Source organism: Electrophorus electricus, chromosome 2 (genome assembly GCF_041902795.1).
Source record: "Electrophorus electricus isolate QZ-2024a chromosome 2, ASM4190279v1, whole genome shotgun sequence".
In the NCBI taxonomy this organism is placed as follows: Eukaryota; Metazoa; Chordata; class Actinopteri; order Gymnotiformes; family Gymnotidae; genus Electrophorus; species Electrophorus electricus.
In genome coordinates, this window is record NC_137498.1 from 31260050 (window position 1) to 31283870 (window position 23821).

At 42.0% G+C, this 23821-nt stretch overlaps 1 protein-coding gene across 2 annotated transcripts in view; it reads right to left on the reverse strand.

Moving 5' to 3' along the window:
- Nucleotides 1–22805, reverse strand: part of baiap3 (BAI1 associated protein 3) — a 30572-nt gene extending 7767 nt beyond the window's left edge. For both annotated transcript variants that reach the window (XM_027003295.3, XM_027003369.3), the window contains exons 1-20: nucleotides 22557–22805; nucleotides 16197–16371; nucleotides 8264–8351; nucleotides 7612–7689; nucleotides 7117–7224; nucleotides 6342–6401; nucleotides 5144–5210; nucleotides 4678–4891; nucleotides 4091–4135; nucleotides 3200–3277; nucleotides 2992–3097; nucleotides 2640–2747; nucleotides 2244–2336; nucleotides 2052–2155; nucleotides 1742–1859; nucleotides 1406–1530; nucleotides 832–922; nucleotides 680–736; nucleotides 414–511; nucleotides 66–117 (exon numbers count right to left, since the gene is read on the reverse strand). In XM_027003295.3, the coding sequence (XP_026859096.2) occupies nucleotides 66–117; nucleotides 414–511; nucleotides 680–736; nucleotides 832–922; nucleotides 1406–1530; nucleotides 1742–1859; nucleotides 2052–2155; nucleotides 2244–2336; nucleotides 2640–2747; nucleotides 2992–3097; nucleotides 3200–3277; nucleotides 4091–4135; nucleotides 4678–4891; nucleotides 5144–5210; nucleotides 6342–6401; nucleotides 7117–7224; nucleotides 7612–7689; nucleotides 8264–8351; nucleotides 16197–16357 (1851 nt within the window). In that variant the 5' untranslated portion in view covers nucleotides 16358–16371; nucleotides 22557–22805. The remainder of the gene's footprint in view (nucleotides 1–65; nucleotides 118–413; nucleotides 512–679; nucleotides 737–831; nucleotides 923–1405; nucleotides 1531–1741; nucleotides 1860–2051; nucleotides 2156–2243; nucleotides 2337–2639; nucleotides 2748–2991; nucleotides 3098–3199; nucleotides 3278–4090; nucleotides 4136–4677; nucleotides 4892–5143; nucleotides 5211–6341; nucleotides 6402–7116; nucleotides 7225–7611; nucleotides 7690–8263; nucleotides 8352–16196; nucleotides 16372–22556) is intronic.
- Nucleotides 22806–23821: the final 1016 nt, after the last annotated feature.

Genomic DNA, 23821 nt, shown 5'->3' on the forward strand with positions numbered 1-23821 from the left:
TTTCCCAACTCATGTTTATCAATAGGAGAATTAACTGGAGTGTTCTCTCGAATTTCCATACGCACCAGCTTCTCTAGCTGCCGATAGGAGATACTGAAGAAGTCCACCTTCACTGAGCTGAAAGAAACAACAAACTCAGTTTCTGATGGACAGGTGGCTTCACCTTCATCTTCCATGAGGTGGCACTGATGAGTTGGACCGCACCTCGGCAATGGTGCAACTGCATAGTCACCTTTGCATAGTTACTTCTAGATCTAATCTAACACACCTGGACCACACAACCAGGAGCCCTTGAGAGCATTTTAATATTTTTGCTTTTGACTATAGTTCTTGAAATTAAAAGAGGAGGCAAGACCTCTAAACAGCAAAGTAGGACGCTGCTAGACAAAACGTTCAGCACCCTGAGCAGTTACCTGTGAAACAGCTTGTTGTAGACATTCAGTCCTCTCTGCACATCTACACACACTGCATCCACCACCAGAACAAGCCTCTCCAGCTGTTCTTCCAGAGTCTGCAGGAGAACATGTACAAACCACTGCACCATCAGCACCATCAGCTAGCAAAAGGCCTCTGCCTTGCTCCACCGCTCTGGATGCTCATAATATGGCTAGGTGATGAAACATGACTGGGCACATAAGCTCTACTGCACAGTAATGTTTATTGAAAAACAGACACTTACCCCTTCATCTGGTTTAAAGTGAGAAATTGTGCCCTCATACCACTCAACTGTGCCTTTCTGTATTCAGAGGAGAAAGTACAAGAGGAGGGCCTGAATACCTCTGAAACCCCCCAATCACTAACAACATTGTTAGTTGAGAGGTTTAATCATACCTTTATAACAGTTGCAATTTCAAGGTGAAGCTCTTTGCGATTAGGACAAACATCCTTAAATACTTGCATTGACTGTATCTGTCCAATCGTCCTGTCACAAACACAATATGTTAACATCATAGGCATGAAATATGAGCATATGTAGCTAAGCCAGTCAACTGCTTATCATACATTGCACCTATCATCTTTGAGTTACATGTGTGCTAGTATTTTCATATGATTTTCATGTGTTGAATGTCAAAAGCAGACCAGAGGACCCCTGTCCATAATGCCTATCAGCCTGTTTAATCTGAGTCTGTTTTTGTGCGCTGATACTATTGACTAATTTCCTTGTGAGACAAGTGCACTATACAACATTTAAGAAGAATGTTGGAAAAGGCCCCCCAGGAGATCTTTCCAATCTCTCTAGCTGATATAGCTCCCAGAAAACTCATGAGCGAGAAAGGACACTACACCTGTAACTTCCACAAATGCAACATCTTTGATATCTTAAAAAGATTGAATTTGAAGAGACTCGCCAGTAAGTGTGTGTGTGTGTGGGGAGGGGGGTGTGCATGTGTGTGTGTGTGTTTACCTCAGCATCAGCTCACATCGTGTGATGGCTGCAGGGTTGGTACAAGGGAACACCTGCCTCATGCCTTTCATGAGAGACAGGCAGAAGTCACAGTAGAGCTTAAAGCTCTTGGCCAAGACACTCTCCTGCAACAACAGACAGCATTACAGCCCCAAAGAGACATCAAACCACTTTACATTCTGCATTTTTCACCTGAATCCCACTTAGCTCAGAGTACTGCTCTAAGACCTCAAAGCAACCTCTGCATATCTGTGCACAAAGGCCTTCACTCCACCTCTGTGCACAAATGTTCCGTGCTGTTAAGTATCTGTGAGGTTGTGTACAAAGAGGACATACCAGCTCATTTCGGCCACCACCGGTCTCCCACTCGGTCCCCACGGCACGTAGCAGTCTGAGCAGCAGCGAGTAGCACAGCCGCTGGGCTCGATGGTGACTGCTGTAGCAGTGCCAGCGACTGCGAATGCACACCAAACACACACTCACCAGCTAGCCATCAGTATATCCACAGTGCTCATGCATGCAGCCTTCACCAAGGCAGTAGTTTCAGGTGGGTTCTGTGTTTCGCTGACCTGGGGCAATGTTGTGAGTGAGGTGTATATGGAGTGCTAATCCTGTTTCCAAGAACAAATTGGAAGTTGATACACACATGATTGCCTGCTGCAAAGGTGATAGGTCAGCCTGTACAGCATGATGGGAAAGAACAGTCCACGCTGCCGGAGACACTTGTCCATTCCAGTTATAGGGCTCTTTCTGTAAAGGATGCAACATACAATAATAACTGTTCATAGAAAAAAAAAGTTTGTTTTTTTAATTACATATATGTATATAGAAGCCCAACCTGAATGTGTCTGTGCTCATACTCCAAAATCTGACTTAACATCTTCTGATGGATGACCACATTTGAGACCATTTTAGTCAAAGTGGTGTCCCGCTGTGAAAAACAGCCAAATAAAGGCCTTTGCATCAGATTTATGTAGCTCAGGTCATGACTCTAATCTAGGTCATGACTCTAATCCAAGCAAAAAAACTAAGACACTGTTTACTTCTTCTATTTGACAAGTCAATTCACAAAATTGCCATCTGTGATTTGCAAGCCATTGTGAGAAAGGAATTTAAAAAATCCACTTCTTTAAAGAAGACAAACCTGGGCACACCCAGAACACAGATGAACCCAAGCAAAGGTGGAATGGGAGAAGGGAGCAGGCACTGGCCTTCTCCGGGTGAGGGGCACTACCTGTGTGGTGAAAAGCTTGAGGATCAGGTGACACTCCCCCTGCACTCTGGAAGCACTGGAGCGGGGCTCCAGCTTGAACCATTTATCATAGCCAACCACTGGGATCTCCTGGTGAGAGAGAGCCAATGACTGCACCTTCAAAAATCAACTTCACAAATACATGGAGCACTGGGCCTGGTACTATACACTTTATATTGGTCAGTGGGTTTTGCTACTGTAGTAGGATATGTAGTAGATCTTAGTTCATTAGCTCCTGTTTTATTTTAAATGGTCAGCTATTTCCATTTTCCATAAAATATTTGAAACAGACAAGCTTGGTGCAATGTCTCCTCAGGTAATCGGCTGAGCTCACACTTAACGGAATGTTCAGGCATCCAAGAAAATCGTCTGCGTTCTCTTCACTTCCTGAAGCTGCTGACCCATTGGCCCGCACCGATTTGGCAATTTGCTTGAAGTACCTGATGTGATAATGCCATTGTGGGAAATGTAAGCAAACGTAACTCAGTAGTAAGCGTTGACTTCTCCACCCATTGCTTAGCCAAATGTGAAGCAAAACATACCTGCCCATTCCTCGGAGGCCACTGATCTCATTCAGCTTTCGGCAAGCCTCGGCCACAGAGACATCGTCATCATGATCCCTGTCGGGGTGAAGTTGACCCGACAAAAGTAGGCTCTCTCACATCATCCCCTTTCCCAGTCATCTCTTGGCTTGCTAAACTGAAATTTCTATTTATCTATTTTATTTATAATCATAAATTAGACTTAAAGCACCTTTCAATAACTAAAAGACATCTATAAAAACATGGCAGAATCACATCCAAATAAACAAAGAGTATAAACATAAGGAGACATAAAACAGCATGGGTGCAGGCTAAGAACAGAGACATGGCAACAACCAGAGTAGATGAACTGAGGAGAGGGACAGAGAAGGGAAAGGGGCAGGTTAGGTGTGGAACAGGATGTGTGCACGAGAAAAACAAGGAGCTCTTTGGTTGGATTTGAATGTAGAAAAGGATCCAGGCAGTCTAATGGGGTGGATTTCATGAACAGAGACTAATCCTAGAGGAGGTTCAATCACCAAAAAAGTGGAGGTTAGAGGATGGGCCAGCTAACACACCGGCTGAGAAGAACCTGAGAGCACGAGTGTGTGTGTGGGGGGGGTGAAGGAGAGCAGAGAGATAAGAGGGAGCAAGATTTACTCTTTAAAGAAACAGTTCAGGCAAAAAAAAAACAATTTACACAAATTTTCCATTTACATCTAATTGAGTTGATCAGCAAAAACATGTCTGGTATCCAAACCGGACTCCATTAGCTTTTGAAGAAAAGGAAGCTGATGATCCCCAATTAGCATTGCATTTGTGTGTTTTGTCCATAACCATTCCTTTAACCTTCAAATAAAAGTCTTTGGAAAGATCAGGTGTAAAACATTCATATGTTAAAAATCATCTTACCATATGTCCAGATGCAGAAGGTCATTCTGGACATCATCAATGTCACTGAGAAAAATGAAACACATTTCTTTGATCTGTGTGCTTTCCACTTGTAAAATGTATATTCTTGGGAAACATTTAAGTAAACTTCAATGTGGCAAATTCATCTCCTTTCATTTCATAGAAAAACAAAGTAATCAACAGCAGTTTCAATACTGTGCTTCTCATGTCTTGTTAGGTACTCCCTATCAGAAGATAATTTTGAATTGTTTTTGTTTTTTGCATTTTCAGATTTAGGAGACCGTCTTAACCACAGCAACTTGCAAAGGTCCTTTTGTCATCTACTGAAAGATTGCATCCTAGCCATTACAGTAGGTTAGAGTTTAAAATAGCACTCAGCTAGAAAACTGCTGAAATACAAAAATGTATACAAAATAAGCAAAATAAGCATACATTCTATATCAGACAACAATAAGTGCAATAACAAACAATATCAAACCATACATTCTAGAGTTTGTTACTTAACAGTAATATGAAATGCCTTAGTTGTAGGATCAATGGCCATTTAAATAAATATATTTTAAATATATACTAATATTTCTACTCACAAAACAAAGTGTTCGTTCCACACAGGATTGAGAGTCTCAGTTTTGACCTCGGTCACCTGGATGTCCCTTGCAGCCAGAACTTCCCGGACGCTGGAACGCTTCTCTAACTTTTCCTTTCTCTTACGGAAGCTGAACTTTCTTTCTTTCCTCTCCTCTGTGTCTCGGGAGCCTTGTCCCAAGAGAATTCCCAACATGCAGTATGGGTCACTGTAACCTATTGTAACACCCACCCCCCACCACAATATGTGTCAAATATAAAGCCAAGAAAGAACAACAGGAAAGATAATCTTCACTAAAATGTTACAAGCATAATTACAAGCATTATTACTACAGTTGTTTGCCTATAGGGAAGTACCTGTGTTGGTAACCCTGAGGAATTTTGTTGGTATGGCATATTTTACTGCATCACTCTCCTAAAAGTGTTGGAATCATACACAGATGGCAAAAGCCAAAAAGAAAATCTCACCATTGGCATCTTTTGCCATGAGATTCTTGCCTTTCATAACAGAGACCCTTAGAGAGAAGCTTGCTCTCTGTAAAAAAAAAAAGAGTCAGATGTGGGTTATAAAAGTGTCAAAACAGCCACAAAAGCCTATTAAAGCCTATTAAAAGCTGTGCTTCTTAAATTCTCACAGCATAGGTTGTTCAGGTGGATAGTTTAAAAAGAGCAAAGTGTGTAGAAACAAAAGACCTTTCCACTGGTTTTAAATTTCATTGAGGAAGCTGGCACTTAATAATACAAGTGAGCCATTGGCAATGCTAATTATTTGACAGTGTAGATCATAATAAAATAGGAAGGAGGCCAGATTTAATATTAGCACTTTCTTTAGCAAACACTGACACAAAATCTTCACACTTTATAATTGTTTATGAATATTGATTTAGCTGTTTTATGTGACAATTTATTCTTCTGGCAGAAGCTGACTGCCTTTAACACCTTCATCCACATGCTACAGTCCATTTAATTAATAGATAAAGCCACAGCCACAGCGTGTCTGGTTGCACAGAGATTCCCCCGCACACCAGGAAGCTTTTATTTAGTGAGTGATGCTTACGCTCCTGTTCATGGCCAGGGGCTTGCAAGGCCATTTCTCTTTAAGACATTCGACCAAGACACACAAGCACAGAATCCTGCAATGCCAGAGCTTTTCAGGAGCGGAGGAATCAATAGGCACTCTCACCATTAGGGGCCAAGTGTGAGTGCATAGAGCATCACTAAGGCACCAGGCGACCACCGTGAGGCCATGTGTGAGGCTCCGATCACTCGGGGCAACTATTAAATGGCACAATATTTCCTCTGTTCCTTTCATAACATTTTTAAAAGGACTCTGCCCAAGAAACCTGGCCTGTCTTTCACTGTGACATTTCAAAAGACCCTGACAGTTACAGGTTGGATGAATAATTAATTGTTTCTTAAGAAAAATCGTTCATCACAGTTGACTAAAGAAAGTTCTTTACATGTCTCCTTCACATTAAAGGCTCTTGTGTGGTGCATATGCCATTGCTATGACTCTTACAAAAGCAGAAGTAACTCAATCCATTTGTGAACATGAAGGGAAACCAGAATCAGTCTTTGAAGACAGGTGTAACTTAGCATGGTAAGGAAGGTAGTTGAGGTAGAGAGATATGGCGAGGAGGACAGCTGCATGTGGAAGTTGCCTCACCTTGGACTCCTTCACTCTCTGCAGAATGATGTCATGTTCCTCCTGACCCATGTCAAATGTCTGAGGGAAAGAGTCAACATGGACAAGCTCCTTATCTAGACAATATACATATGAAACTGCTCCAAGCAAGAATCTTTGATGCAGCCTTGACACTGCACTTAATGGTGTAAAGAGAAGACTGCAGAAGAAATTGTCATTTGCAATCATGTTATCTTTAGTATATTTATTGGCTTATTTGAATTTAGCTCATTTGAATAGGACTGGGTATTTTTTGTTTATGTTGTACTTATTAGTTATTACTTATTAGAAAGTGAATTAATACATTTCTACTCAAAATAGTGGGGGGATAGTGATAGTAAAAATACCTTAGTTGTATTTATTTCAGTGATTGAACATAAAGACAGCACAAGTCATCTATCATGGCAAGGAAATGACAGCGCAAGCACCTCCTTGTAAGAGGAGACAAAGATGATGTAGGCCTCTGGTGGGTCAACAGCGGCTGAACAGCCAAGCGGCTGTAACATCAGCACTGAACAACAATCCCCAGCAGGCTTGGGCTTTGATGTATAACCACATTTGAGGCAAGAGCATCTGCGCCAATTCATAAAACCCAACCCAAAACAAACAAACCATGGACTCACCCTCAACCCAGGCCCACCCCTCCCCACTTATGTACAAGATCCGTCAGAAACATTCTGGAAATCCAAAGAACTCCAGCATATGATGCATATTATGATTTACTGCCTTTGTCACATGAGGAAAGGAAGATCTGTACCTTCTGTAGGTAGTTGAACAAGTCCCCCTCGCAGGACACATACTCAGGGGATGGCACGCCAACCCGATTGACCACCGTGTAGACTGCTTCCTCGTACAATAAATCCATCTGAAAGAGACCAAGTTCACTTTCACTTTAAGCCAAACAATATTCATAGATGTTGCAATGCAGAAGAGCTAGATTTGATCTGGGAACTCTATGATTAAAGGAGGGATTAGAATAATTAGTAAAATTGGAAATAACACAATCTATAAAATATATATACTTGCCTAAACATTTTTTTTTTTTCACTGTTGTAAGCTGAAATCAAATTTGAGTACTAAAAATATTACTGGAAAGTAGACTAAGCTATCAGAGAACACTGATCTGTTTTCAAGGAATTTGCATTTCATTAATATGCAAACTTGTAAACCAAACATTAGATTTAGCGTTCAACAAATTAATCAGATTATCTATGTAGAACAAAGGATACTGGGAAAATGAGGAAGTGCTCACCTCATTTCTGGTGGCTTTCTCTGGAATGAAAGCCTTGTCTGTGCACTCAGTGGGTGGTGGACCTGCGATATTTTCCTCCTTGAAATGTGTGACAGAGAGAAGAGTGACTAACATGAGATCCAGAGTACAAGGTCCCTATATTGCTCAACAATATCATTCAACAAGCTCTGTGCACATGCAGAATCAAGATCCGCTTGGACACGCTGGGCCATGCTCTTATTCAACTGCATTATCAGACTACATCTCTCTGTCATTCACAGTAAAAGAATTACTCTATGTGCTGGTTGTCTGCACTATCGATTTCTCCTCCTATCGTCATTTCAGTGCCAGGACACAGGGAGTGCTTAACCACAGACCTCTCGGTCAGGCAAATTCAATCAAACACCTACTTCATAGGGTTAGGGATAAAAGGGAAAAAAACACTGATAACCAAACTTGCAGCCTCAATAACCAGCTACCATAACAAGCTCCATAATAATCAACTATGCTCCACACACAACATTGTCTGCAGCTCATTGGACTGCTCCAACACTCCCCCGCCCTCAACAGAGGGGTGTTGGAGGAGGAAGGTCTTGTTGCTGCTGCCCCCACCACCTCCTCCACTCCTATCTCCCCCTGGGGCAAGCTGATCCCCTGAAAATCCTATACTTACCTCAACTTGAGTGGCAGCTAACAGACTGTCTTGCTTCTGGATGATTTTGTTCATTCGCTCAAAGAACTCGCCATTCCCCTTGGCAACTCTGAAACATGCAAACAGATTTGCTCAGCAATGGAACGTCTTTCCCTCGTCAGTCATCTGCAGTAATAATCCAAATCAAAGACGCCAAGGATTCACGTTGGAAATAGATTTTGAGGGACTGAAGTCCATGTGGTATTTTAGCATTGAACAGAAGGATCAGGCACACTTCAGAAAGATAAACATATAACACTGATTGGAGTGGTAGGAAGTCCCACTGGCAGTAGAACTTTGTAGGGATGTTGTGTTTGGTTTGTCTACTAAATTACTCTGCTTTATGATGGACAAGAGGTAAGAAGGTTCCTTGTCTCTCTGACAAAATTAGAAAAACAACAGCTAGAGGCTAGTCTCATGAAAGCAGCTTCCATGAGAAGTATGCCTATGTGATGGGCATACTGCGATTCCTGTCACTATCTAACAGAGGAAGGACAATTCATGTGCACCAAGTTTCATGTCTCATAATGTCTTTTGCTATTTAACTTAGGTCATCTTATCAGGCAGAGATCGACAGCAGAGGCAGGTGGTGGAGACTTAGCCTCTTCAAGCCTCTGTAGTTATGGAGATGATAGCATATTCATAGTGGGATTGGTGGGAATACCTCCTCCCCATCCCATCTCCACCCTGCACTACTCCAGCCAGCTCGTGTCCACCCTGCCCTGCTCCCTGCGCTGTCCTCTGGACTCAAATAGTGGAGGAATGAAAATTCTCTGTCTGTCTCTTTTTTCATTATTAACAGGCTACCAGAGAGCCTGGCTTCTCAGTGTAATCAAAGCAGGTGTTTGACTAATCCTAGCTCATTCTGGTCATTTCTTTCTTCAAAGGTAGTAAGGAAGAGGATGCTGGATAAAAAGAATCATTGCTAGTGCACTTTGCTATAGTGTGTTGAAACATTTGCAACATGCACTTTAGGCAAAAGACTTAGTAAAGAAAAACAGAGTGACTTCAAAGGCACCTCCCAATCAAAGACATGTGTAATGTCTGATGATATAATATATTAAAGGCACTTTGTTCCGCAAGGACATTTAAGCTAAATTCTACTACCTCTGTGAAGCAGCCTGATTTCCTGCCATGGGTCCACATCAAAACCATTTCTTTTTGTCAATTTGCATACATTGTTTAGCATAATAAAGAAATGGTTCAGAAACTTTAGACTAGCTCATTTCAAAGCAAGAAAATGTCCTTTAAGAAAAAGATGTGAGAGATCAGTTGTTTGTTAGCCATCTATTGATCATGTGCCCACTAGACAAGAAAATAACAGCATTTTTTCTAAAATATTGAGAAATATTTTCAGTTAAATTCAGATTTATCCATTTTTCTGTGGGGGCGGTTAGAAAATCTAGGTGTGCTGGTTCTTACGGTGTGTCAGATTTTGCCCAGTCTGTCCTGATTTAGTCAGTGAAGCTTCCTTATCACAGGTTTGTATCAAATAGCCTTTAGAAATATTTCTAGCATTCAACATTATTTGTAAAAACAGCAATTTAACCCATTTTGTTAGCTGATTGTGCTGCCATATTTGTGTACAGTGTGCATTGACGAATGACAATGACAAAATGACATGTAAATAATTATATCTGTGCTCCCAGCACCCGCAGTCTGAAAATGTCAGAGTCCACACAACATGACCAACCAAACAGTAAACAAAGAACTGTAAGTTAGATAGAACTGTATATGATAACTGACCAATGTTGATGGTCAATATTTTCGGGGAAAAAAAACTTTTTTTTTAGGCAAACCATATAAGTCAACAAGTCTGCTAGCAAGACTGCTAGTAAGATCACATTGGCTTTGGAATGTTTATCAAAGCCATCCTTTCTCTCCCTCAAAGTAACACATAATCCGCAATCATAATTAATCAATGCCACTGATAAACCCTGCCCTGGGTTTATGGAGGAATTTCTGATTAATAAAAGTAAATCAGTCCTCTCAGGGTAGATGCCCTAGAATGCACAGAAAGGTCATGTGGTGGCCGTTTGTTCTTCTTTGCATGCTCACAAACCTCATGAGGGCTCCTGTGCAAGGCTGTGCCAATCAAAAGTCAGTTGAGAACTAATTAAGAAACTCACAAGCATGAGCAGTGAGGGAAAAAAAAAAAAGTATGTTTCCTGTCAGCTTGTCAGCTTTGCAACAGAAGCTGGGTACCAGGCTAAGGTTCCCATGAATTATTGGCTACAGAGGCTATAAGAAAATTCCTAGAAATACTTTGTGAAAGAGTGAATACAGTTTTTTAAGAACTTTTTCCAACAGTGATTGAATTTCTGCACACCTTATAAACTTGTGTCATCTTTGGAAGAAAGCCCTATTCCCATTCTCCTCTTTTCAAAAGCACTGACTTTCCTGTAGTCAGTTGTCTCCATGTGGGGGACTAGAAACACTATTCATTCATATAGCTATGCACAGTGGGTCATAAGACAGAGCTTCGTTTTGTCTCATATCTGAACATCAGATTCACATATTACACTACTTGACACGGTTATGGTTTGCCTCTTGAACATGTAGACCAGGCCTTGGTTTTATGATCAGAGATGCATATGATATTAAACTGCTTAGAATGAACATGTTTGTCCTGTAGCCTGACACCTTTACTGGTGCTGTGGAGAGCTTTTTGATCTCTGAAAGTATGGATTCATCAGTGCTATCCTGTGCAAACACTAAGGCACACAAATGCACAACACACGCTTGAACATACTCACTCGCTCACTCGTGCGCGCGCGCAGACACACACACAGACACACAGACAGACACACAGACAGACACACAGACAGACACACAGACAGACACACAGACAGACACACAGACAGACAAACACACACACACACGCACACAAACACACGCACACACACACATAAAGCTTAGATAGCAGCCTCCTTTCATGTTGCTAGGAAACAGACTCACCCCATGAATCCTTTTTATTTTTATTCCAATATTATTTATTTCGATTATTCAAACCTCGAAAGGTATATGAGAATGTGGAGAGTGTGCAAAATGAAAAGGTAAAATGTATGTAATCATTAACCTAAGCTAGCATGCACCCCCACGTAGACCTAAATACAAATACACATATAAACATTCACAAAAATAGACCACCACACACACACGCACACACAAAATACCTAATGGGCACTGCTTGGCTCCAGACAGGGCAAAAATTAGGCACAGCACTTATGAATCAAATATGTACCTCCAAATATTAAATGTTAAGTATGCAATAGGACTAGCGACATTTGGAGAACATCATTTTGGTGGGTTATTAAAGAAAATACGAGAAATGCTTTCCCACAGAAGAGGAAAAAAAAATTTGGATGGAATTCATTTCCTCTGGATCCACTTGGCCTTCACGCTGCACTGCGGGTGATTCAACTAATTTCTAATGTCGACCTCAGTCTGCTCATCACCATCCCTCAGTGTGTGACTAGTACTTCCTGAAGACATAACACCCTGACATTCACCTTCTCCAGATCCCTAATATCCTACATTTTTCTTTTATTTCATATTCTTCCTTGATGTCCGTTTGTGTGGCTTTATGCTCCAAAACTTCATAATTCATCGAACTATTTTTCAAACCTTAGAATTAAATAGGCTATTTCCTTTACTGCACCTTTAAGATGGATATAGGATAAAAGAGCTCTGTTCTGATTGGCTGCCTTGTATTGTGCCTCATTCAATAAGCACTCAGAGCTGAAACACACATGAGAACTGCAATGTATGTGGGTGGGGCTAAACTGCTATAGACTGAATATAAGTGACACTACTGTGAACTAATTAGCTGCATTGCTAGCAGGAGTTTAGTGAGCTAACTTCCTAGTACAAATGTATACATACTCTTTACCATAGATTACCATTTTCATTCTCTCTCTAGATGGTCAGAAGCCACATGGTCATTCTGAAATTCTTTATTTCAATACAGTGAGGAAAATGCAGTTTTCCATGATAGGGGCCCTTTAAGTGTTCTGTCATCTATAAGGATTATTGACTGAGGAAACTCCTGTTAATGTTTTTGTTTTATATTAAAAGACATATACAAAGCAAACACACTGGTCTGCCCAAAAGAAAGTCCTAAGTTTTTCATCTCAAATTCACACATTGTCTGGCTCATCAGATTAAATATAATTCCTCTGGTTTTGCGCAAGGCATTTCTTGGCCTTTATTCTGTTATGCACTTATTCCAGAGAGGGAGCACAAATATCATGCAGTAATTAGTTTTGCTCAGGACAGGCTTTGTGCTAGGTACTCCAATTTGTCAAGCATGTACTGCACAAGACAGATGGCTCTCTATTTCAGGAACTAATAAAAAGGCAAAGTCATTAAAATCTATTTAGTTTAATTGCAATTAGGGACAAAGAAAGTCTTCATAATGACTTCATAAACCAGAGAGAATACAGTAATCAAATGTCCCTATCCAAACTTTAAGCAGTGCTCATCAATCGAAACCCAGGGGCACCATTATTCTGTTCATTTTTGTGTTTTCCTTGTACTGCTGATAATGAGACTTTCATGTGCTGAATCAAATGTTAGAACAGGGAACACACACACACACACACACACACACACACACACACACACACACACACACACACACACACACACACACACACACACACACACACACACACACACACACACACACACACACACACACACACACACACACTTACAGATCCCCACCACTGGGGCTAATATAAACTGGGACTGATCTAGAGTCAGTTCTGATTACCATAAGGTGGTTTGTTTAAGTTTAACTCTAGCCTTGGTTATATTTAACACAGAGCTGTTTGGTCTATACTGAATAGGCCTTTTTACACATCTAAATACACCCTCCCTGTAAGACACAGGAGACTCTTCCTCATACCCTCATAGATACACACTGTGGTGATTCATCTGGTGACCAGTAGCCACATAGACGCATAAACACACACACACACACACACACACACACACACACACACACACACACACCATCACCACCACCATGTGAGAACAATGACAAATTGCGCAGTTGGGGTCTCCAGGTGGACAGATTGCTGCCTCATCCAAACGCTGCTCATAGTGATCAAATTGGAACTTGGAGAGCAGGGAGGCCGGTAATAATCATTCCCAAACATGGCTGCCAAAGCTCTGGCTAGCCCCTAGGATCTCATCAGGATTACCTGGGTTACCACACACACCCTGCAGGCCTGATGGGAGGTGCCCACCTCCCAATAATTTGCATAATATTAATGATTGCGTGGCTGGACCAGGGGCATTAGTTTTCATTGGCATGAATGAAGGAGACAGACACTTTCCTGCAACCGTAACTACGGCAGCCAGCAGCCTGGAGGATTGTGTGCTCCAGAGTCTTTATTGGCACTGGGAGTCGATAAAAAAAGGAATGGATTATTTAGGACTGACTGAAACTAGGCTTCCTTGCTGGGGGGAGGGGGAGGAGGGACACACATGCATATATTTCATGAATACTTATCAAGAAAATTTGATGTTATAGATGATCACTTTAACACGGAGCTTTCTGAATCCAGCAGGAAAAAAAAGCTGGCTGTAGACACTCCTCAGAAATACTAAATTAATTGGAAAAATGTCAAGGGAAACCAAGTCAAAAACATGACTATGTACAAAAAAAAGAAGAAAAAAAAAGAAGAGGGGAAAAAAACTTGTACCGTGGAGAGGAGCCATGATGGCAAGCTCAGAGACAGGAGCAGACCTTTACCATCAGTATATGCCATTTGTGTGGAGCACAGCGCCAAGGTGAATTAAAGTATATCAGGAACAAAATTTTTTTTTTCTTCAGCACAGTATGAAGCAGGTGCTTAGGTGCTTTTCATCCACAAGACAGAGGACATGCTCTCATAAAAAATAAAACTGCTCACATCTTAGCAGCTGTGATAAGCAGATCTGTTTTGGTTGCTATAGAAACCTCAAGGTTTATGTTCCCATTACTTTTGGCACTGAGATCAGTGTTTGAAAAAGATTAAAAAACAAGAAACTAACAACAACAACCCAATCCTGTTTCACCTGTGGTTTTCCAACCAGCTTTCCAACCAGCTCTTATCTGATGGCATCAGCCTTGGACAAACATTACCACTTTCCCATCCAACGACCCACATAATGATTTAGTTAGTTAGAATGTCAACTTGTGCACATTTCTGACATTTTTGCTTTCTGAAAACCAGTCTGAGGTGTCTGAGGGGGTTTTTGGTGCCATGGCTGACTGTGGTGTGTGTGTGTGTCCATGCAGGCTGAATATGGTATGTGTGTGTGTGTGTGTGTGTGTGTGTGTGTGTGTGTGTGTGTGTGTGTGTGTGTGTGTGTATGCAGGATGATTGTGGGGTGGAGGTGGGGGGTGGTGTGTGTGTGTGTGTGTGTGTGTGTGTGTGTGTGTGTGTGTGTGTGTGCGCATGTATGCAGGCTGATTGTGGTGTGTTTTTACATGTAAGCTGACTGTGGTATCAAGCCTATTCTCTGTCCTGGCTCCGAGATGGTGGAATGACTTCCACTTGCTGTCCGGACAGCAGAGTCCTTTGCAGTCTTCAAACACAGACTGAAGACCCATCTATTCATAGAATATTTAAATGACCACTGACCCTGCTCCTATATTGACTAACTAAACTACTACTTATTGTAGGGTATTGTTTATTACACTGATGTTGTCTAACAAACTCTAGTACTTATTGTTTATTGCACTTATTATTTATTTGCACTTATCAAGATAGACCTTATGAATTTTGCACTTCTAGGAATCAACAGTGATTCTTGTATTTTTACAGTATTCTAAATCATTGGTACATTGAATTCTAACCTACTGTACTGGCTAGGATGTATTCTATGAGTAAATGACAAAGCACTTTTGTAAGTCGCTCTGGATAAGCGCATCTGCTAAATGGTGTGTGTGTGTGTGTGTGTGTGTGTGTGTGTGTGTCTATATGCAGGCTGACTGTGGTGTGTGTGTGTGTGTGTGTGTGTGTGTGTGCATTCAGGCTGACTGTAGTGTGTGGGCCCATCCCATTGCAGGCTGATTGTGTGATGTGCCCATGGGGGAGCTAGATTGGATGTGATGTTTCAAATGTGGTCTGTTCGGAGCAGACACAAACCACCACAGAGCTTTACTGGGCTGGCAACCATATTTATAGACCACAGCATTACCAGTGTCTCCTGGGCTTGCAGAAACACATTTATTTCTAATAGATCAGCCAGGTTTGATGTGTCAGTATTAGACGGCACAGGCCACACTGCTCCCACCTGCACAGTATAGAAATAATCTGAAGATGGCACTTGAGTGAAAAGGTCCATTCCACATGTTCGGCCTACTTTCCGCTTAATGAGCTGCAGAGGTAATTGCTGCTCAATCCTCATAAAGGCTGTCCTTGTGCGATCTGTGGAACAGCAGTTAATTTGACATGTGGGAGAGTGAGGTGCCTGGAATCGAGTCACTTCCAAGGCATGAAGACAGCAGAGCCATGGCAGGTGACTGCATGCTCACTGACTCACTGGTCTGTTCGCTGACAGTCATCCTGCCATCTGTTTTGATAGGTAAACCATGACCATCGCCAGTGGTACAGCTCTGAAGAACTGGGACATTCTCCATTGCTCTCTGTCTATGTTGCGGTCATAAGAAAAGCTCATAGCTCCATTAAAATCAGTTTTTAATTTTCTAAATTACTTGAAAACACCAGTTGCCCTTTACATTGTGGAAACAATTCATGTTGAATGGATGACTATATGAATGGATGAATAGATGAATGGTCCAAAATTTCTGGAATAAATCTGAGTGGGTTCACTGTCAAATGTTAAATTAACTTTTTTTCCCTTCTCATACAAAGATCCAATTTCGGACACCCCTGTGTGTGCAATGTGGACTCACCCAAGGATGGTCCTTTCAGAGACACGTGTGTGGTACGGGGGGATGGCATCAGCGGTGTTACCGGTGGCAGTGGGTGGGGGAGGTTCCCTCCTGGACCTCAGTGACTGGCTTCTCTGCACCTGCCTCAGCACACTGCTCTTCAGTTCCAGCAGCGTCGACATGGCTCATTCACCACCTTTGCACAAAAGCGGCAGTGTGTTAGTGGCGCACATGACACACACGTTCTTGTGAGCTTTCTGCATTTTTTCCCCTCTGTCCTCAAATTGCAGGGAAAACAAAAACAATTAACCCAACGTCCACCTCGGTGGCCAACCTTTGGCTGCACACATGGAGAGTGTAATGAGTAATTACTGTAATCACAGCAGCCCCTCCTATAACCCAGTTTGGCCTGCGTTCTGTGAGGGGCTCATGCAGCTCTTGTCTGCTGCTAATTAGCACGTGTGCCAGGCACATGGGTCTGTGCTGCCGTGAGCGGACTGTGGTGTGAAGCTGAGAGCCAACAAATATGCACAGGGGCCATGAGCTTTGTAGATTTCTTACTGAACCATTCCATAACGCAACGACAACAGCAGACAAGAGTTCTGCACACACCTTTAATTCTTCAAAAACAATGCGCCGGTCATTGCTTTAGCCAGTGCTGTTAGAAGGAATAGCTCCTATACTCTGGATCCAGGAAACAATGGAGAACAGAATACCATTAATAGGACTGAAACAAACGGCATGAAAAGCATGAAGGAGGGAAGATGACTAAATGATGATGGAAAAGGTTTTGATTGATCGAGGTGACTCCAACAGACACAAAAACACCCCTTTCACAAAACTGACAATGAACATTCTCTTTTGTCAAATCCCTAAATGCTAAGGGGTGGAGCTCTGTAGCCTACTCATGCTTCATCCTCTATATGAAGTCTGGGTTACAGGGAAAAGATAAACATTTATCTGTGGTTTCAGAAAAGCAAGCTTTTTTGGGTTTTCAGACAGTATAAAGCTGTGCATTCACTCAGTAAGCATGCACATCCCCAGTGTTAGGACTCTATTCAACAGCACCACCAACTGACATGGCTTTCATACAACAGTGAGAACAGTCTTTTCAAAAGGACACCACAAGAAGTTACAAAAATTTACATTTGTAGGAGGCATGGTACATTTTTCACTGACAGTATTTTTTCAGTCATTTCAAGTTGTACAACTGCTGTGTATTTTCTGATACTCTTTGTTGGTGAACTAATCTAGAGCTAATCTAAACTGACTCTCAGCTTGTTATAGAGGTATTTGAGGCCCAATATGTGATGTATAAATCTGAGCAGAATCAGGATGTTTTAGTCATCGATTCTTCTGAAACCTGCTTCAGATTCAACATAGACCAGAAGAGTTGCTGTCTGATTGGTTCAATGTAGGCAAATCACAGATTTGAGCATTTATGTATGACTGGACTCTGACCTCCCGTTTGTTCCCATTATATTCAACCTGAGCAGGTTGGCATCAATGAATGAGCTGTTCAATCAACACAGCCCTAATGCTGCCCTGGATGAAGTTTGAAGGGAGGGGAGTCAGTGCCACATCATGAAGAGCAGAGCAGGAATCAGGCAGAGAAGACAATGCAGCTCCGGCAGCCCACCACCACCCCCAGCCCCAATGCCCCACCCACCATGTTATTAACCCATTGGAACAAAGGCAAAGGTTTTGGACTATGTGGTACTTTAATACAACCGGACGTGCATTAAGAAAGGTCACACTCACCAAGTGGGGTTGATAGTTTGCCATGACTAACGGCTCCTCCACACCCACTCCCCAGCAGTTCTCATCTTGGATTGAAATAGAAAGAGGGAGAGAGACCGTGTTTGTGTGTGGGGGGGGGGGGGGGGTTTGATGGGTGTCCATCTCATGGGGATCAAAGCTGCTTGTGGTCTGTATGCCCATTTTCTTGAAAGTGCAGCTCAATCCCGACCTGAACACCCACCTTTGGCCACAAGCTCTCCCTGAGAGAAACTGTGCAGTCTGACGCATGGCACCAGCTGCCAGGGAGGGAAGAGCTGGCAATGTACCATGAGCATGAGTGCTGCCGTCAACACCCTCCACCCCTGCCGACATGCACGTACGCTCCCATGTTGCTCCATAGAGCCGGCCCCACAAGAGACAGCCAGGCAGCTCCAGCCGCATCTGCTAGGCACGAAGGGGGTCTCTATGGTAACAGCAGAGTGAGAGGGGTCGCACACACAGGTACACAGGATTCCAGAAAGGGCTGAACAAAGAACAGCCTTGCTGCTGTTATATCAGTATTTCCTAGGTAGTTAAGTACTCCGGAAGGAAGAGGAGGATCTTGAGCTGTCTTATCACAGCGCGTGGCACATGTCCTTGCAGGTGACCACACATGCATGATGATAGAAGATGACAGAAGAGACTGAATGTCCCAATCTAAGACATGTCACTCTGAAAAGGCCAATTTCCGCTTTCCGGCTTACAAAACTGATAGGAGATGTGGCTCGGCAAATTAGGGGCAATCCATCTTACTGGAAAACTCATTCATGCAAATGGATGAAGCTAGCTCTCCTTTTCGAATGAGATCAGACAGTGCTCCTGCATAATCTCCTCATTGGCCTGACACAGTAGAGGCAGCGTTGCATTTTTTTTCCTGCCTCTTACAAACACGGGCTGAAGCAAATTCTACTTGACAGGATATGACAAGCAAGGGAGGAGACCCCCAGCACAGAGACTCTTTTCTATTCACCACTAGTCTTCGCGCCCGCGAAAAGCCTGAGACATGGCAGGGTAAGACTCTGAGACAGGGTAAGATTCACATACTCTGAAGGGATCCTTTAGGCTACATCTACATACTGCACCTTAGTTTATGCTGCAGGTGTTGCTCTCTGCCCTGCTGTTCCTCACCTTGTGCCACTCTGCACAGACAAATGTGGCAGGCACATCTCTGACAACGTTTATTTCTGGCACTGGGGCCCAAGATTGTTGTGCGAAGCAATCATAAATCTCCTCCCTCCATCTCAGGGCTGCCAGGACAAGCAGCAAGGGTGAGTCTAAACCAGTGTTTCCACAATTTGTGAAATTGCCAAAATGTCAAGTGGCCTTTTCGGTGAGAGGCACAGAAACGGCTGTAGAAAAAGGTCAGGGAGAGGTACAGCATTGTGTTCGATTGACAAGGGAAAGTGCCACACACAAACATTTTTCACCCTGTAACCACTTGCCATGTAAATCAATCAAATCAATTCTTTATAAGGGAGAGCCTTAATCAGGCTATACAAAGGCTCCCAGGAGGTCATGCTGGAAGCCACGTCGCACTGCTGATGATCCTTGCCTGGGGTGAACGGACATGCTCTGCACAATTTCACCCCTCTGATGATACCATTTGGTGGGGGAATGGGCCAAATCATCAGTTTGACAACTTGAGTGGCACTTAATAGACATGTGCACACCAGCAGGTGCATCTGGGATTAAAAGGATCTGAGGTGGGCTCTTGCATTTATGTGGCACAGGCATATAAATCTCTATAAGACAAAACCTAATCCATATGTCTCTCAAAGAAATAATGATGATCTACGTACAGCTCCAATTAACTCTATGACTTTATTCATCACCATACCCAAAACCACTGCTGACCTAATAAAAAGTGTTTCTGCTCCAAGAAGCATAATGCACACAAACCACTGCTGTTTAGCTATAAAACACAAGCACACCATCAGTCATGCAGGGGCAGACTGCACCCTCAGAGTCAGGGGGATTATCATTAGGATCTATAAGCAGATAAGCATTATAATCCCCCAGGTGCAGATAAAAGTTCCAAAGGGCAAATCAGAGAATTTGTGCCATCTTAAGTCTAGTCATCACTCAGTGGACAATCTCCAGCCGTGATCGGTCCCAACGTCAACCATGATACCACTCAGGTACTACACAGTGGAGATCAATTTGCCAAGCAAGGACCATCACTTTAAACACTAAGGAGAGGAGGAGGAGGTGGAGGGATCCCCCCCCCCCCCACCTCAATGGACAGCTCTACATGTTTGCTCACCCAGCTTGGTAATGAAACAAATGAGAATGCTGCTATTCATCTTTTCAGAGAGCACTATGTAATTGATTTCTTAGCACTAGACAGACAGTGGAACTGGTTTTCTGTTTTCCCTACCCCTGCAGCTGCAAGATACCAGACCTCTGCTGTTACACCAAGCATCAGCATGAGGGTTCACAGCAGGGAACTGCTACAATCTACCTTTGCTGAGGCGAATATCACGAATTCATAGTATCTGACTAGGATAATCAATAAGATAACTCATTTATAAGATAACAACTCTTCATAGGTGATATTACTGATATTACTAGATTTACTTCCTAGTGCCCAGATTTAACCCTTTTTTTTGTTGTTATTTTTGATTGCCTATAAAACATTAGTCTCAGGAGGCATTTCTAGACATCTAGAACATTTGAGATCTTACAATGATGGGGGACAGGTGCACCTTCTGAGGCTACTGAGTGTTTATCTCTCACCAGGTAGTCATAATATGTCAACATCAGCAGCCAATTTAATTTCCAGAGGAAGCAAAATATAAAGAGTAATTCAAAAAACTTTGTATTGTTTTAGATGTGTTCTATTAAATAAATTCCCTCATCAGTTGAAACCATTTTTGATAGTATAATTTAAATGCATATCACAAACCATAAAACAAGGGATTTTTAAAAGCAAAATTACAGCATTTGGTGTCAGCATGGCTGGCGCTATTTTAGCTCATCTCTGGAATCAACAAAAAAGTCTGTGCCAAAAAAGGGGTATGAAGGGAAAATGTTCATGACTTTGTTTTAAGATCTTGTATTTAGGAGCCAGTATATGACTGAAATGCTGTCCTTAACCTGAAGCATGAAGAGCTGTCAGCTTTCCTGCCAAGGCTCCATTAATCCAAGCATACATTTGAACTGTCACTCATGTTCGGGGGTGGGGCATAGAACGTTAGGGGGGGGGGGGGCTGCTTTCACGTACCAGTACAGAGTCAGGGACAAGCTTTTCATTCTTGTCACCTACTCTCTTTTGTTCAGCTGTGGTTCAGTTTTCTCTAGATATTCTCCTACATTTCCCAAGGGCTGTGCTGAAATTCCCAGTTGAAGCAAAATGTCTATAGCAGGGAGCAGTCTGCTGAATATCCACCCACATAGACCAAGAACAGCTGACACCTTAAGTTGAATTCAGTGCTCCTCAAATGAGTTTCAGTCATGCTTGTCCATGTTTTCTTTGATTTATTGGTCAAATCTGTCAATCTTCATGTCAACTCTTATACATGTGTAGGTGTTGTTGTCTTGGCAACAAACCCTCCTTCATGTACCTCTCTGCCACCTTACCTGAGTAAAGTCAATTGTAATTAACTGAAGATGCTGGCTTCCACCAGGGTATTTCTTCATCTGTAATTTTAATTGTACAATGTAGAAATCACTTATGTTCTAAAGAGGCAACTGCCTGTATTTTTCCAATATATTTAAACTATAGCCAATACCTTTCTTCTGTACAAGTTTAAACTAGATTGAATATGTGAAAGTAGCTTTGTTTACAAGAAAAATATATTTGTATACTCTGACCTATGCTGGACAATTATCCCTTTCAGAGATTTGTTTAATAGTTATTCCAACCAGGTGTCAGTCATGGTTTTAACCCTGCTGTTACAAACAACGCAGATATAAACAAACAATCCTCTGCATGTTTTTGCATGTCAGCTTCTGTTTCAACATTATAAGTATCTTCCACTTTTTTGTCTCCAATTCCCTGAATAGGGCTTTAAATTCATTCAGAAAATTCAGTACGGTTTTAATTGACAGAAAAATGAAAAACTGGATATCGTTATAAATCTATGTAGCACAAAGGCATGACGACTGAGAAAACATGCGATATTTCCTTTGTCTGAGTCAACAATACTGATAAGACAAAAAAAAGGTTAGCCCGTCTATTTACTTTGTTTTCGTAAACTATCCTCTAGTACCAAACATCTGTTGAAACACAGCTACAGGTGATGCAATAAAAAAAAAACACACTGGGAATGACAACCAGTAGCTTTACCCTAAGATACAACCGATATAGCTAAAGATGATGATGATGATGATGATGATGATAAGAGTAGTCTATGTAATCGATTCCAGTTTTCACCATAGGAATCGAATACAATCCACTAAAAGTATAAACGCAGGATTAAAATCATAGACGCAAGAACTAACGCAACAGAAACATTAAAGTAGGCTGTAAACAGGTTATCCGAATAAACAGTACTAACGAGTATACATCTTAATTCCTTTTCAAACAGCGAAATTACTCCTTAAACTAATACTTATATTTATTGCTTCACTGAATCCTGGATAAAAGAATAATCTGCTCACCTGTGGACTTCTCATTCACTGTTGTGCGACGTGCGTGCAAGTGTTGATTTGTGCGTCTTTGACTTTTCTTCGCCCATCAAAATATGCGCAACTGGTTGGTAGCGCCCCTTTAAAATCAGAGATGGTCAACTGACGAAAAAACGTTAATTTGGCTTTATTTGATCACACAGAAAATGCTTTATTTTCCGACACGGTTTTTCTCTCTACTCTCCCTAAACCGGTGTGATCCATATATGGTCAAGGGAAGTGCAACGAGACTTTGCATGCCTCGAGCTGTTGCTGTGGGGACGTCAGTTGTATTCTCGGACGAAAGTAGAGGTTTGCGATTACATGTTTCATACACACGTTTTCCGTAAACCGAGTCCTTTTCGTTGCATAATGATGTGGTATGTTCACGTCTATGCAACTGTACACCCTGAGAGAGATGTTAGTCTCAGGAGAACCAACTGAGCGCTCACTCCTGTGATCTAGTCAAGCCCAACATTTCGAAAATTCTCCAATCCAAAACGTATTCACACGTAATGTTTATGAAAAATCTGCAAAGATCGTGTGCTAGTGAGTATCCAGTAACGGTCAAGCAGACTTACTATGCTAACAGACGGTGAGAAAGATTACTGAACTATGTGCAGTGTCATTCACTTTCCATAATTAACCACAGACTTATTAGCTTGGGCAGTACAAGAAAGAAAAAGTCTGTTTCTTTTCAGGTAATACACTACTACTTGTGGGCTCAATTTCATATCATTCAAAGCGTACAAGAGGACACAAAGGTTTTGGGCTAATAAGTACTTTTCCGTATAGACATTGCCCTTAGCAGCAATACCCTCCTTAGTATACAGAGCTAGTCCGAATAAGGTGATAAGCCAAGCCTTGCCATTTAGTAAATGTGGGCGCTTGTATTTTGTTCCAGTTAGATGAGGCAGTATGAGGAAGTAGTATCCTGCAGACAACAAACGGTGGACGTTTATGCACGCGAGTAAAACGTCAGCTTTGGGCCCCGAAACTAGCCCGAGTCATACGGTCCTGTGGTTCGTTACCGTCACGTATGTAAAAATATATATTTTGGTAAAAGACAATATCTCTCATGTATTTAATTAGATCTGCATTAGAGTTTCTTCAAAAACATTCTGATAGCCTAAATACTAGGTGATACCCCAATATTTAGGCCCCAAAATATTACCATTCACTCTCTTGATAATCCACCGTAATTGTAAACTCTATCTCAGAAACTACCACTTTGGGGAATTATGGAGTAAAGATGGATT